Consider the following 14,658-nt stretch of genomic DNA (forward strand, 5'->3'; position numbering starts at 1 on the left):
TCTATGATTCTATGATTCTATGATTTTTCTCCAACAACTGAACTTGATTACGCCATAACAGTTTGGTTAGTAAAATTAACATTTTTTTCTTTCAATTCATATACCATTAAACCAATTATTGTCAGTACAATTGAAGTGCTATGCTTAAATTATGGAGTGGAGTGTAATATAAAATGTGATATTCCCTCATATGTATACCAAATGATATATTATGGTCAGATGCAATGTTACTGCAACAATTGGTGACCCAAATTACTTTCACAGTCATTATGAGGCACTGCATCTACTGTGTGCTGTCAGATGCAGAGAAGCATAAATATAATTCTATTGTGTAAACAAACAACTAGAAGTTTCCAATCTTGTTACTGTTTCTGAGTAATACATTTTACATTGGGCGAGGAAATGAAGTTAGATCTACTGAGGCTTAGGTTAGAATAATAGATAAGCAACCATGTTAAAAATAAAAAAAAATCCATTAGAAACAATAATAGAACATTGTTAAAGACTACATTAATGAAACAGCCATATTCTTTGTAAATCCTTATATTGCAATTTCTTTCTTCTGTGCCACCTGAAATTTTCTTAAGAAACTTTTTTTTCTTATAAGTAAGAAGCTTTTATTCAGGACATGATTATCCTGTTATAAAAAATTTTACCCCTATTTGCTGATACTCCACCCCTAGCAAACATGCTTTGTCCTTCAACCCTTTTTCATGACTAAAAATTGCAGAAGAACATAAGGCAGCAATACTGTTGTGAGTGGTTAAGAGGTATCCAGAACTTAAATATGTTTCTAAGTTTTATGTCTATCCCTTTTTCTAAAATGCACGCTGCTCATAAAACTTCGCAGCTTATACACTACTCAGCTACTTAAAATGATATACAAAGTTTTTTAATGTCTAAGTTATAGACTGTATCTGTAGGAAAAATGATAATGTGAGAAGTGATATAACAGGTGGGGATGACATGGTGCAACCTTTGTAATATTTATAGTTGTCTGTAAGATTTTTTTTTTTTTCCTGATAAAATTAGTAACTGATAGTAAGCCCTGATAAATAGTAACTTAAACAGAATCTCAAAAAAGTAAGAAAAGTCAAACGTATTCATTCAAGACATAGCTGATTGCAAATATTAGGTGGTTGTATAGCTATTCAGGGCTTTAAATGTGATTTTGTGGTAGAATATTGTAAACTTACTAAATTGATTAGAGATATTAATGAAAAAAATGTTGAATTAAACAACATCCCTTTTTGCTTCCAGCAATTACTTGCCGCAGACAAGATGGAGGGCAGGCTGATGTCAGTGAATGCCTTAAATATTCTGGTCCATTACCATCTTTAACACAGACATGCCAGATTCCCTGCCAAGATGACTGTCAGTTTACGAACTGGTCAAAGTTTTCTTCCTGTAATGGGAACTGTGGAGGAGTCAGGACAAGAAAACGCACTCTTGTTGGTAAGAGTATCCAGAAAAATAATGCATTTTTATTAATTTTTTTCTCCCACTTCTTTTTAATGTTATTTTTTTATTGTTTCCTCTGCATGAAATGAAGATAAGAAAAACACGCTGTGTTTCTAAATTACAATGAAACCTCAAGAGTGAGACTTAGCCTCTGTCACAGCGCTATTTGCCAATTAGCCTGTATTATCTGTGGTAGAGGAAAGCTAGCTAGGGGGGGTGCCCATTAGCAGCCTCAGAAAGAATGTGATAGGATCCAAACCCTTTCCCCAGTTTCATCCACCTGTAAATCAGAAGACCTGTGGACAATGAATAATTCATGATCTCCAAGAAGACTCACTGTGACTGTCTTCTAACTCCAGTGAACTTTATGCCAGGTTTGCTTCCACAAGGGAAAAAAAACAAACCTGACTAACAATTTTTTTTATTTTAAAAAAAGCAAGAAAGAACAGATTCTCTTACCATGCTATTAACACTTTGAGATACTTCCCTCTCCTGAGTTATGTTACCCCTTCAAAGTTGCTAAGACTGTGACATGTGCTGTGGTGTATTCTCTGTGCAATGTCTTACCCAGGCTAACACATAAGTGGACTTGGAGTGAATTCATAATTATTTAGAGAATAATTATTATAAAGAGAAGATTAAAAATAGACTTAATGGGAAGTGGAAGGTGAGTGGATGTCTATGCTCCGGCTGTGGAAGAAAAACAAGAGATTTGGAAAGAAACAAATTCACAGAAGGAGCTTATTCTATTAAGGGGGAAGAATGGTAATTATTAACAAATGATAACAGGTGATGAAATTAAAGGATTTTGACATTTTGAAAGAAGGTACTACTGCAGTAAAAATGCATGTTACTTCCTTCTGCAATTTTCTTCAATTTGAGAAAGTTTTATCTAGAGACAGTTTTTTTAACTGGACTGCACAATGCTGATGAAGTAGGAGAAAATTTGTTTAATTGCGAACTTTTTCAAACTATAATCCCCAACCATTGTTATCCAAAGTAAATATATCACTTTATTTTAAAAGATTTTTCCTTTGTGTAAATTGTTGGCATCTATTACGTCAGAAATTCAAGTCATTTACCTAAATAAATAAAGATTAATTAAAATTTTGGGGAGATGTAAACGGTTACAAACTTTCTAAAAAAATTATTTTTTCTTTCTAGGAAAAAGTAAGAAAAGAGATAAATGCAAAAATTCCCAGTTGTATCCTCTGATTGAGAATCAGTTCTGCCCATGCGACAAGTACAGTGCTCAGCCTGTGGGAAATTGGTCAGACTGTATTTTACCGGAGGGTAAACTGGAAGTATTGCTGGGAATGAAGGTACAAGGAGACATTAAGGAATGTGGACAAGGCTATCGTTACCAGGCCATGGCATGCTATGACCAAAACAATCGACTTGTGGAAACATCACGATGCAACAGTCATGGTATTTAGAAACCTTTCATCTCTTTACTTACCTGCTTTATTTCATTTAACATAATATGTGCAAAAGTAGAATTAGCAGATTAATATATATTGCTTAGGCTGCTTTTTATCCCAGGATACCTTCTAACCCAATACATGTTTTTGCTGACTCACAAAATAATAAACTTAATTTTTACTGATTCTACAATGCAATATTTAAAAGTAAAATCACAGTAAATTACTAACTAGGTATTTTAATAGATAAAAGCAAAATCTTGTTGTTTTTCCTGATAACTGTAACTGTGAATTTGAGAATAAAACCATTTAGAAGGGTCAGATCCTCAAAAAATAAACAGGGACAGCACAGGACTGTTTTGGAAAGGCTAAAATTATTTCCTCATATTCTTTAGATAGTTTTAATCTCCTTAAATAGCCTCATCTCTACCATTTGCTCTTCAGCACCCTAACAGGCATGCATTGACCTGAGTTCAACAGCACACAACACTTCGCATAATTCCGTTGTCCGTAAACCAAGGATGTTCAAAGACTTTTTATTCTCTGTATTCACATTGCTCCTGGAGGGAACAGTGTTCCTTCCTAAAGTGGGTGCATCTATAGTGTCAGGATAAAAACTGGCACTTTCTGATTTTCAGTGAGCCAGAAATGTGCTAATTTACATCACTGGAGTTTTTGTGTTCATTTGTTTTCCTGCTAACAGTGCAAAATTGTATCTGAGCTATCAGTATGAAAAGCTGGATGTTAATCTCAGTGCCATTAAAAGGTCAACGTAAGTTTAATTTGTATATGTATTCCACTTCCTGATGTTAAATTAAGATAACAGAAATTTCATTTATTTACTTGGATAAAGTTAAAATAGCTAATCAAAGATATTGAATTACTTAAGGGGATTTTAATTAGCACTATTAATTCCTGTTTAGAGCTTTGATAAATTAGAAACTGAATGTATCAAGCCAAGATGTAGCATATCTTTGTGATTTGGTGGAAAAGTGAGCATTCAGCTTAATATCTCAAAACAAAACTGGATAATTTTGTGAAGAATTTTTTCCCATGTTTATTTTTATTCAAAATCATCTTTTGCTGTAGTTAACTCATACTGAAAGATAAGTTTACATAAATACCACTGAATGACAAAGTCTAAATCCTAAACTTGCATGGGACAGGAAACCTCTTTCTACTCTGAGGATGTTCTTTAATTCTGTTCTCAGTTGTTTGCTCTGGGTTGAGGTTCACAAATATTGAATTTTGTTCTTTTGTGTAGGACGTGCTACACTTGCTTAGCCTGACCAGGACCACTTGCCATCTTTGTAGTACCAAAAGATGCATCTACCTCTAACAACCAGCACTTGTTTGCGCACAGATCTGCCTGGGCTGGGTAGTTGTACTGAGGGAATTAGAAAGCTCCTCAGAAAGCTGGAAGACTGAAAAAAAAAGGTTGTGGAACAGTCTGAATTGTTCAGAAGGCAGTGTTGTCAAAACGGAACTGAAACTTTTTCCTTATTTCTTTGTTATTTTTTTTTTAAAACTTTATCTATATGTGACATTATGTTAGAAATTACTGTTCTTTCAGCATTCAGTCTAGAGTGACCTTTGAAAAGTGGAAAATTACAAAAGAATTTAATCCATGAGAAACTAGAGGGACTGATGGCCTACTGCCAGTCAGCTTTCACTGACTTGAAGAATGGGGACTGACAGGTTTTGTGTCAACAGCCAAGGGAAGACACATGAGGGAAGAAGCTGTGTGTCCAAGAGCCAATTGTAGGTGTTGTATATAGTAGGCAATGTGCTGTTTGAAGGAGCTAGCAAGAGGTGGGAACTCTTTCTTTTCATAGAACAAGCATGGATGTGCATGCTTTCAAGCCCTGGCAGCACATGTTGAGGTGCAATTCCATTGCAAGAATTGGAGAGTTATAAAAGAGGAATAAAAAATGGAAAAAAATAATGTTCTCAACTGTCTTTGTTGACCCTGTTATACTCTTCATGACAGCAATTTCTAATTGTGGTGGGTTGACTCTGGCTAGAGGCCAGATGCCCACCAAAGCCCACTCTATCCCTCCCCCTCCTCAGTTGGGTAGGGGGAGAAAATAAGATGGAACACAAAAAAAACAAACTCGTGGGTTGAGACAAAGGCAGTTTAATAGAAGCAAAGCAAAGCTGCGCACGCAGAAGCAAGAGAACAAAATATTTATTCTCTACTTCCCATCAGCAGGCGATGTTTGGCCACTTCCCGGGAGGCAAGGCTTCATATGCGTTGCTGTTGCCAGAGGACAAACAGAAGTAATGGATGCCCTCCCTTCTCCCTCTGATCTCCTTGCTTTTATTTCTGAGCAGATGTCATATGGTATTGAATATCCCTTTGGTCCGTTTGGGTCAACTGTCCTGGCTGTGTCCCCTCCGAAGACCTTCCCCACCTCCAGCCTGCTGGGGGGGTAAATGTTGGAGAGGCAGCCTTGATGCTGTGCAAGCACTGCTAAGCAGGAACCAAAACACTGGGGTGTTATCAACACCCCTCAAGCCACCAATACAAAACACAGCACTCTGAGGGCTGCCACGGGGAAAATCAACTCCAGCCCAGCCAGACCAAATACACTAATCTAATGGATTTTATCAGTGAATGTTGCCTACGCTTACAGTGATCACAGTGAATAATAATCCAGCAGAAAAGCTACTAACAGTACACTGTTATTACACCTACTATAGCTAGAGCTACTGTTTACATGCTATTAGCACTAGCAGGCTCCAGAGACAACCTTCCCAAAACGTAATATAGCATTGCTTTATTTTGTTTTTTCTTTCTACAATTCCGTCTCACTTTTCTTATGGGAGATTTGAAGTATCTTTTAGCTCTCTTTGTAAACTGGCAATGTTTGTGTGTCATTACTATGTTTATTGTAGGTTGGGAAGCCTGAACCCTTTGTTTTTTGGGGTTGTTTTATTTTGAATTCCTTCTCTCTAGATCAGTTTATTAAGGTGTCTGGTTTTGGCTTTGATTTTCCCCCTCCCCCCCGTTTCATTACCTGCTTTTGACAGTGAAGCGCAAGACTTCTGTGTTTGTTTTCTAATCAGTTCTACCTCAGGGAGAGAGGGCCTTTATCTTTATCATGGTGTAGTACATGGACAGATGAAGCTGGGAATTGCTATTGAACTAATCCTGCATTCCTTGAACTTCCTACAATTGTTTGACAGGAATTTTAGGTGTACAGGGAATGAGGTATCTATCCTGACTTTGATGGTAAGGAATTAAATTGATGCTAAGGAATATGTCACTAAAATTGTGGTTTCCTTTCCAGTAGCTTTTCCAGAACAAAAATCTAGTATTGATCAGTGTTGTACACAACATAGTACAGATTATTTCTAAGGTTTACCTAATTTATTGTCTACCTTCAACATTTTTCCAGGTTTAGTGGGGCTAGAACAAATAAGATGGATGTTTCAATCTAATTTCAGTATGTTTGCTACCTTTTCTTAGTATCTACTTTGTATTGATGGATTATGTTCTCATGATTTATTTTATTTTTCTCAACATGTATAAACTGCTGTTTTGCCAGTTAAATCTTATTTTATATCTTGACAGTATTTATAATGTTTTTTCTTGTTATTGTCATACCCTTGGTGTATGACAGTTCTTCAGTTTGGCATCATCTCTATATTTCAGTGTACTGTTTGTTTTTTCTTCAAGAACTAACATAAAGAATGTATTATGCCAAATCAACAAGGGACTTCTGTAGTTACCCCACCTGCTAGCAAATAAAAGGGCCTTGTAGCTTCACAGCAATCTGCTTTTAGTTTTTCAAGCTAAACTTGATGGGACATAATTCAAGCCCACTTCGATTATTTTTGTAAATTCTGACAGAGTTGCTTATTTCCCTATAGAAATAATAACACTGAATTTTTCACTAATTTTGTAACTGATCCAAAGAAGAGGAGTCGGGTTTGTCTGCTATGTTACCTACTTTATTCAGAAATCTGTTTTAGTTCCTGTGAGTCTGTTATTTCTTTTCCAAGTAGTATAGTATGTAATCACAGCTTTTATGGGATATAATTTGGCAAATTAACTTGGACTAGGAGAGAAATCAAGACCGTTATTTAAGGGAAGATGTTTCCTGTGCGGTGTCCAACTTTTATTTGAACTTTTGTTATCTCGTGACACTACAAAATCATGAGGTGGGAAATTGGGATAATTGTACTTCTTCACCTGTGACAACATTCTCTAAATCTGCCAAGAGGGACAAACTACACCAACACTGATGTTATTAATATATCATGAGGTATGTTGTGTAATATACTAAAATGCCACAAGAAACTCAAATTGTGAGACTGTCAAAAGTTTCCTGTAAACACTGCCATGTAAATTTATGAGGCCATGAATAGGTCAGTGTTGCAAGTCATGCAGTTTTGAGTGGGAGGAATGAGGAGACAGATCGGCTCTGCAGGGCCAAAAAATTCATAAGCTCTTTGTTTTGTGAAATGTTGTGTGCTTATAATCACAATTCAATTGACTTGGGAAAGAAAAGGTAAATAGGAGCAGAAACATAAATACTTCATGGCTCTTTTTACTGCTTGACATATCTCAATTTCAAAAGATTTGAGAAGAGTTAACTAATAGTTTCACAGACTACAAGGAGCTAAGGGAAGGGTGAGATACAAGGAAGGCCCTAAATTAGTAGACCCATGAGAGGATTCTTGTGATAATCTTTGAAATTTTGAGTGCAGCTTTGAAGTCATAAATACAAATAACTTTTTCAGAAAGACAGGAGTGATCATAACAAAAAAGGAAAGGCAAAATATGGTTAAATAAATCTATTGTTACTGCTAGGTGAGAACACTGGAGAAGCAGAGGGCAGAGTCCTTCTGAAGAACATCTTAAGCTTTCTGTAGCTTAACAGATGCTCCAAAAGAAATCCCAAACAGCTGAAAATAGACCTAAGTTTCAGCTGCAGAGGGACAAGGTGGGGTTTTTTTTCTTATTTTCTTTTTTATCTGTGGTTTTTTTCAGTATTATATATGCCTAACATTTTTAATTTTCTTTTCAACATATTTTATTTCAAATGTGAGCTAAATTTATTGATGAAAGAGTTAGCGCCATTCAGCAGCCATTTGAAATATTCTGCCACTGGTATTTTTCAGCCATACCAGTTCTGTGGAGTGTGGGCAGGAGCTAACAGCTGACAATTGTCAGCAGATGTGGTAATGTCAGCTAAAAGTGGTAACTAAGCTGTTGTTTACCTGTTTTCCCTAAGGGAAGACACATAGATTGCCCTTTCTCTGGTTTCTGCTTTGTTTCAGTACTACATAGGTAATTTTACTGGAGAAATAAAAAAATGTATAGTTCACTTGATAGTCAAGTGAGAGACATTTTCTTCCATTAGAAAAGCAGTTGTTGTTTTTCGCAGCTTTATCCTTGTCATCACTAGCATACTAGAGCTCTGTGGATAATGACATGTGTCTGCCAGCAATCTGTTTCAGTGTATTTGTGAAAAAAATCAAGAGTCTCTTCATGGTCCCTTTAAACTGTACCTTGAAATTTTCATGACAAAAAATCAAAAGCAGACCACTGTCATTTACACTATTTACTCAACAATATTTAGCTTTCCTCCACCATTTATCAATTATGAATCATGACCCACATAAACTGAGCGGTGGTTGTGTTTGTGTGTGCATAGTGAAGGCAAACATAGTAGAATGGCAGACAGCCGCAGCATTTTTATATAGGTCATATTACCCTTCTTAATTCTTTTCAGTTTACAGTTAAGACCTTAGGCACAGTCAACCAGTCCAGGATAGTTCGTCTGCTGCCTTATTAGTGTGAGATTATTTCCCCCTTTAGCATTAATTAAATGAGATGCATTGATTTGTGCTGACTCTACAAAGCCATCCATGGCTACAAGGCTTATGTGGGGGATTAGAGAGGAATGTCTGTGTATCAGTGAATACTTTTGCAACAGCTGCTAGAAGTATCAATGTGAATCAAGGAATTTTGTATTTAATTGCTTGTGTGTGTGATAGTAAAACCTCATATGTTGTAAGAGAGTCTGCAGGGTTCAAGATGTCAGTCAGATCTTGCTGTATCCACTTATATTAGGATTTTTTTAATTTTTTTTATTTTTTTTGCTTTCAATATTCTAACCTGAAACACTGCAAACTTACCAACAAAAAATTGCAGTGTTAAAATTTAATTGAGACTTTCTCTCAAGAGTTTATTCTAAAATAAATATATTTCCCATAGGAGATTCTAATCTAGTATGGTAGTAGGCTTAGGTTCTAAGATTTTTTTTTATATATGTACAAGATTATATATCTGTCCTGTTGTGTGTTCTGTAGGAATATGCTACTTACTGCCCTGCACCAGAAATACTAGCTTAGACCTCTGCATTATGGTGCCACTGTATCTCCACTGTCAACAGGACATCAGTCATGAAGTAGTCATCCATCAACCCAAAGACCTGTAGTTAGTTCACCAGAGACAGAACTGCTGATGCAGAAGACAGTTAAGCATAATAATTGTTCTCAGGTTTTGAGGCTTTGAAGGGTAATCCTGAAAAAAAAGAAAAAAGTCTTATGGAGTTCAATCTATCTTTCCATCGCTAGGCAGAAATATGAATAGTCTCAAGAAATACATATATTCTGTTACAAGTGAAATACAAATAACTGTATATTTCTTTGTCCTGGGAGATGAGATCCAAGAACTTTATATTTCCTTGAAAAAAACATCTCTGTTGAAGAAGACAAACCATTCTGACATTGCAGGTTTTTTCTTGGAAACATAGCATGACATTTTAGTCATAAAAGCAGACCGTAACTCTGTCAGTCCTAAGGACAAAAGAGTTCATGTAAACACTTTCTAAGATGTTCTTTATGTCTACACCCTTCAACTCAAGTAGTTGATCTGTTCTTACACATTTCATGTGCAGTTTGTGAGGAAAAAATTTATATCCACCTATTTAACCTGCTTAGTTATTAGACAAAGTTTGAAGTCCATTAAAGTCCTCTACTATTAATTATCCATTACATTTGTTAATGACTTTGTTGTAGAAATCCAGATTTTATAGCCAGTTAGCAATAGGACAGTAAACTTTTCCCTTTTAATAATGAGTTCAGTTCATACTCCTGGTGGTTCAAAGCCATTTACTAAATTGTGGTTCATTAATAAATCTTTAATGACAGAATAGCCATGTTCTCACTCATAGTAGACAACTGCCCATTTCACAGCCTTTTAAAGTTCAGTTGATAGGAGCTAAAATAATTGAGAAACTACTGCACTGGGAAAAAGAATAGGACTTAAGAGATGAGTGTCTCTTTCCAATACCCTTCTGAACCATGCAAGGCGAATGCTCTGTACCACAGTATCCCAAGATCTCATCTCTTCAAAGTTCCTCAGATGTGAGGAGAAGGAATAGCTGCAGGAAGCATGCAGTGGAAGACTAGTCAGGAGCCGAAACAGCAGGCAAAGCATGAACTGCTGATGTCCAGAGAATGTATCTTCAGCCTTTACAGTGTTGGTCTTCTATTTCACTGTCCCTCCCTCACCGTCACACTCTTTTCCTCAGCTCTTCATAGCCACTTCACTGCTCTCATTTTTTCCTTCTTCTGCATCTATTGTTTTTCTACCTTGGTAATTTATTGCTTTTTTCGTGTCCTTTTCATGCTAGAAAATATATACCTGCATCACTAGTCCCATTTGCATGTAACATTTCTGGTTTCTGTATTTTCTGTGTATTTGTTTCTTCCAGACATTAATTACAAAGGCAGAAATTTAACAAATGCTAAATAGTGTAATTGTGTTATCATAGAAAGGTCTGTCCAGAAATTAATTACTTAGAAGTTACGTTGAAAGACAGCATTTCAGAATCTCAAGAAAATTCATAGAACAGTAAAATCTTCACTTGGTTCTATCAGACAATAAATATCACTAAACAGTTGGTTTATTGTTTGGAAGGAATTGTTTCTTTTAACTTTTTTGTTATTGTCCATTTTCATTCAGTAGTTTCTTGACTGTGTGAATATATGGTTTTGTATAGCACCTAAGGTGGCTTGTTGAAAGCTTGTTTCTGGTGAAGATGCAGAGTTTGATGTTTATGCAATCAAAGTTCAGTGTAGGATGGGGCTCTGAGATAGGGTGCATCTGATTTCTAAGACTGAGATGTCAGGTAAGGTGAAATGTAATCAATTTTGCATTTACTACTGCAGGGCAATCTGTGTCACCACCTCTGACATGTAGTGATATGATCTTCAAAAATGTATTTTGTCTAACACAGTGTACCTTTCATACAATGTCACTGAGCTGATCAATCAAATGGTGAGAGATATTTAATAAACTTTCTTGTAATTCAAGCTAATAACGTTTTAGCCATTGTAAGTAAGATACATTTGGTGAAGAGTAGTTTTACAGTATGCAAATTCAAGGTGTGCTTTGTATATTTATTTAGCTATTTAACACTTCCAAACAGAGGAAAGCTATGTAGGATAAAATAATCACCTGAATTTGCCCATAAAATATTCTGAATGTTACTGTATATTTAAAAAAAACCCCAAACCTTCTGTTCTTTATATCTAAAACAAATTAATCTATACCTAAAAATAGGTATATAGAATTGAAATATCTTAAGTGTTTTGATTCTTTACACAACTTGTGATTGTTTGGCATTGGTTGCTTTTAGAAGAGACAGAATAGCTTTACTTAGGAGCAGAAGTTAAAAACATAAAGCTGCTAACATCAGCTCTGATGAAAATGACAGAAATGCTTTCAAACTAAAAAAAAATCAAGATATGTGAGAAACATTTGAAACCATGCCTAGCAAACTATGCCAATCATTTTAGAATGAACTTACCTAAATATATATTAATTTTGCAACTTTGTCCATCAAATATTTTAATTCACTTTTAAATGCACTGGTTTCTTTAGTCTTTGAAGTGAATGTTTGCCAATAGTAAATATGTTGCAGGCATGTTCTGACACAGGAAAGGGAAGAGTTCATATAGGTTTAGGGTATAGTTGTAGTAAAAATGCAGTAAAGGCCATTTTTTTTTATTTGAGGTTTTGTAGTTTATGCTGAAAATATTGTCATAAATGATACATATCATAGAGCTACGGCATATGTTGCTTTTGAAAGAAAGACATTTTCACTCATTCAGTGAATTGAGGCCTCATGTTACTCCCGGCAGACCATGTCATACCTCTCTCCAACCTCTCAGGACCAATGGTTTATCCAAACCAAACATCTGCTTTTCCCTTCAGTGCAATTATTCAGTGTGCTACTGGGGGCAGATGGTTGTTAATCAGCAGATCATTAATGTGGGAGGCCACTCTCTCTTTCTAGCCTTAGAAAGGTCACAAGACGTTAAGTTCCCTCTCTCCAGGCTGGTAAGATGCATATCTTTTTTTATTCAGTTGGATTTTTGATGTATAACTGCAATTGGATTACTTGTTATAATTATGGAGGAGCTTTTAATTAAACTTTTTTTCCTTAAAAAAAAAACCAAAAAAACTGTTTTTACAGTGTAAGAATGATACAACCAAGACATGGCTAGTGTCAATTACATGTAGCTGTCACAAAGTTTGAATGCTGAAATCTGGTGAGTGTGAATCCTAATCAGATAGCAGTGAGGATGCTCAGCTGCTACTCTAATGCAGTCTTCAGCTATATGTGTCAATTTTCTGCAGAATTTGATTTAGCCCTAATGATGAAGAAATCTCTCCATTCACACAGTCCTGTCAAGTCAAACTTCGGACAATCTAAATGAAGTAGACGAGGGCTTCAGGGAGAAGTGGCAGAATGACATGCTGAAGAGATTTAACTTTCTTTTCCATTCACACAGGTTATATTGAGGAAGCCTGTATTATTCCATGTCCCTCAGACTGCAAGCTCAGTGAGTGGTCCAATTGGTCTCGCTGTAGTAAATCCTGTGGGAGTGGGGTAAAAGTTCGGTCTAAATGGCTCCGTGAAAAACCCTACAATGGTGGAAGACCGTGTCCAAAACTAGATCATGTCAATCAGGTAATTTGATTTATATTTATATTATTAATATAGCTTTTTCCATACCTTGACTAAACCTTTTAGCTGTATTGTTTATTGATGTAGAACTATACAACATAAGGGGCAGATGCAGGTAGAGAAGGAGTATGGATTGGCTTAGATTTCCTCAGTCAGCATAGGATCTGCCTTCATTACTTCCTCATCTGGAAGTACTTAGCACATTATCTGAACTGCAGATTGGAGACAATAAAACATTCTTACATGCAGGCTGTGAAGACTATGTTTCTGCAGATCTTCTCTTACAATGCGTAAAATGTCTCATTACAGATGCTCAAACTGGGAAGATTCTTAGTGTCATTCCCCGACCACCTTAAATCAGAGAGTAAATTAAAACTTCTCAAACACTTACACAGTATCATCCCAGTGTCCCTTAGTGGGTTTTAGTCAAGCTGGAGCTTGACATTCTGGGTACACTTGCTCTGGCACTGCAGTTCCAGTCAGGAATGCACTTTTGAAGTCCATCTCCCAGTTGTCTCAATAACTGCACTTGATTTTCTAGTATGGAGCAGTCTAGCTGCCCAGTCTGGATCCTCTTCAAGTGAAACTAAGCCAGAAAATGTGATCCAAGAGCATGCTGGGAGTGCTTTGACCACTAATAAGCGTTTAGTCTTTGGGACCAAGTTTAATACTAGTCCAAGTCAAACCTTCAAAGCTTTTTTGCTCCTGTTTGCTTGGGGAGCTTTAGAAAGAAAAACCTTCCTTGTCAATTAACTTATGCTCTTCAGAATTGATTTACATTCATATTACTATTGAATTTAATTTAGTTTGCAGAGGCGTGTTAAACAGCCACGTGGTCTTCTCCGTAAATATTCAAGGATTGAAAGAAAAAAAATGTGCTGTCAATTTACATTTGAATAAAAATGCACTTACTTAATATTATCCCATTGACATTTTGCTAGTACAGAGTGAAATGGCTTGTTGATCTAATTTTCTACTTTAGGGAATGTAATTAGTTCTAATTTAGAAAATAATAAGTGTTAAACTGCAGCTAATAAACTACGTTTGTGATCTACTTTAACAACGTACAAACTAGAATGGGGGTTGCTGGATTTGGGTCAGCATGCAAATATGCTTTAAATTAGGAGGAATGTGTTTCAACAGGAGCAAATTATAGGCTATACAGAAGTCTTTTTCCTTCTTTAATATTCATGTAGTACATAATAGGCTCGTGTTTTTCTGCATCAAAGGTGATTTTGCTAGAGGTCTGTTAGCCACTTGTATGAAACACTATTGCCCTCTACCGATACTATTGACTCGAATTTGATTTGTTGCACTGTTACATGGTACTTGCCAAATAATAATAGATGATTCAAAATGTAATTATTGTAAAAATAAAATTGGAATATAGTACTTTCTTGAAAAGGGAACTCTACAGATAAGGTAGGAATGTCGAAGAATATAGAGGCTGTATCTTTCAATTTTAAATACATTCATTATTGATTCAGAAATATGCAAGGAATACACCTGCATTCTAATTTTGAATTAATTATTTAATCTCAGTGTTATCCACCATTCATTCAGATGGAAAACTACAGACCTTTCAGAATATTTATTTCAATTGTTAAATGTAATTTGTTTTATTTATGTATTTATTACTTATATATGTAACATGCTTATTTGCATACGTACAAAGCATAATGGTTAGACTGGATCTTTGATGCCCAGAAGTATGCAAAAGATGATGTAGAGGGGCTATGCTGTAAGCTGAGATATAGGAATTATGAACTCTGTGGAAAGAG

At 35.8% G+C, this 14,658-nt stretch overlaps 1 protein-coding gene across 1 annotated transcript in view; it reads left to right on the forward strand.

Moving 5' to 3' along the window:
* Nucleotides 1-1,260: 1,260 nt before the first annotated feature.
* The window catches only part of LOC104528986 (thrombospondin type-1 domain-containing protein 7A), a gene marked incomplete at its 5' end in the record, with an annotated part of 41,607 nt that continues 28,209 nt past the window's right edge, over nucleotides 1,261-14,658 (forward strand). Inside the window, 3 exons of the mRNA XM_010173149.1 lie at nucleotides 1,261-1,455; nucleotides 2,626-2,889; nucleotides 12,702-12,880. Of these exons, the coding sequence (XP_010171451.1) occupies nucleotides 1,261-1,455; nucleotides 2,626-2,889; nucleotides 12,702-12,880 (638 nt within the window). The remainder of the gene's footprint in view (nucleotides 1,456-2,625; nucleotides 2,890-12,701; nucleotides 12,881-14,658) is intronic.

Source organism: Antrostomus carolinensis, unplaced genomic scaffold (genome assembly GCF_000700745.2).
Source record: "Antrostomus carolinensis isolate BGI_N321 unplaced genomic scaffold, ASM70074v2 scaffold19538, whole genome shotgun sequence".
NCBI lineage: Eukaryota > Metazoa > Chordata > Aves > Caprimulgiformes > Caprimulgidae > Antrostomus > Antrostomus carolinensis.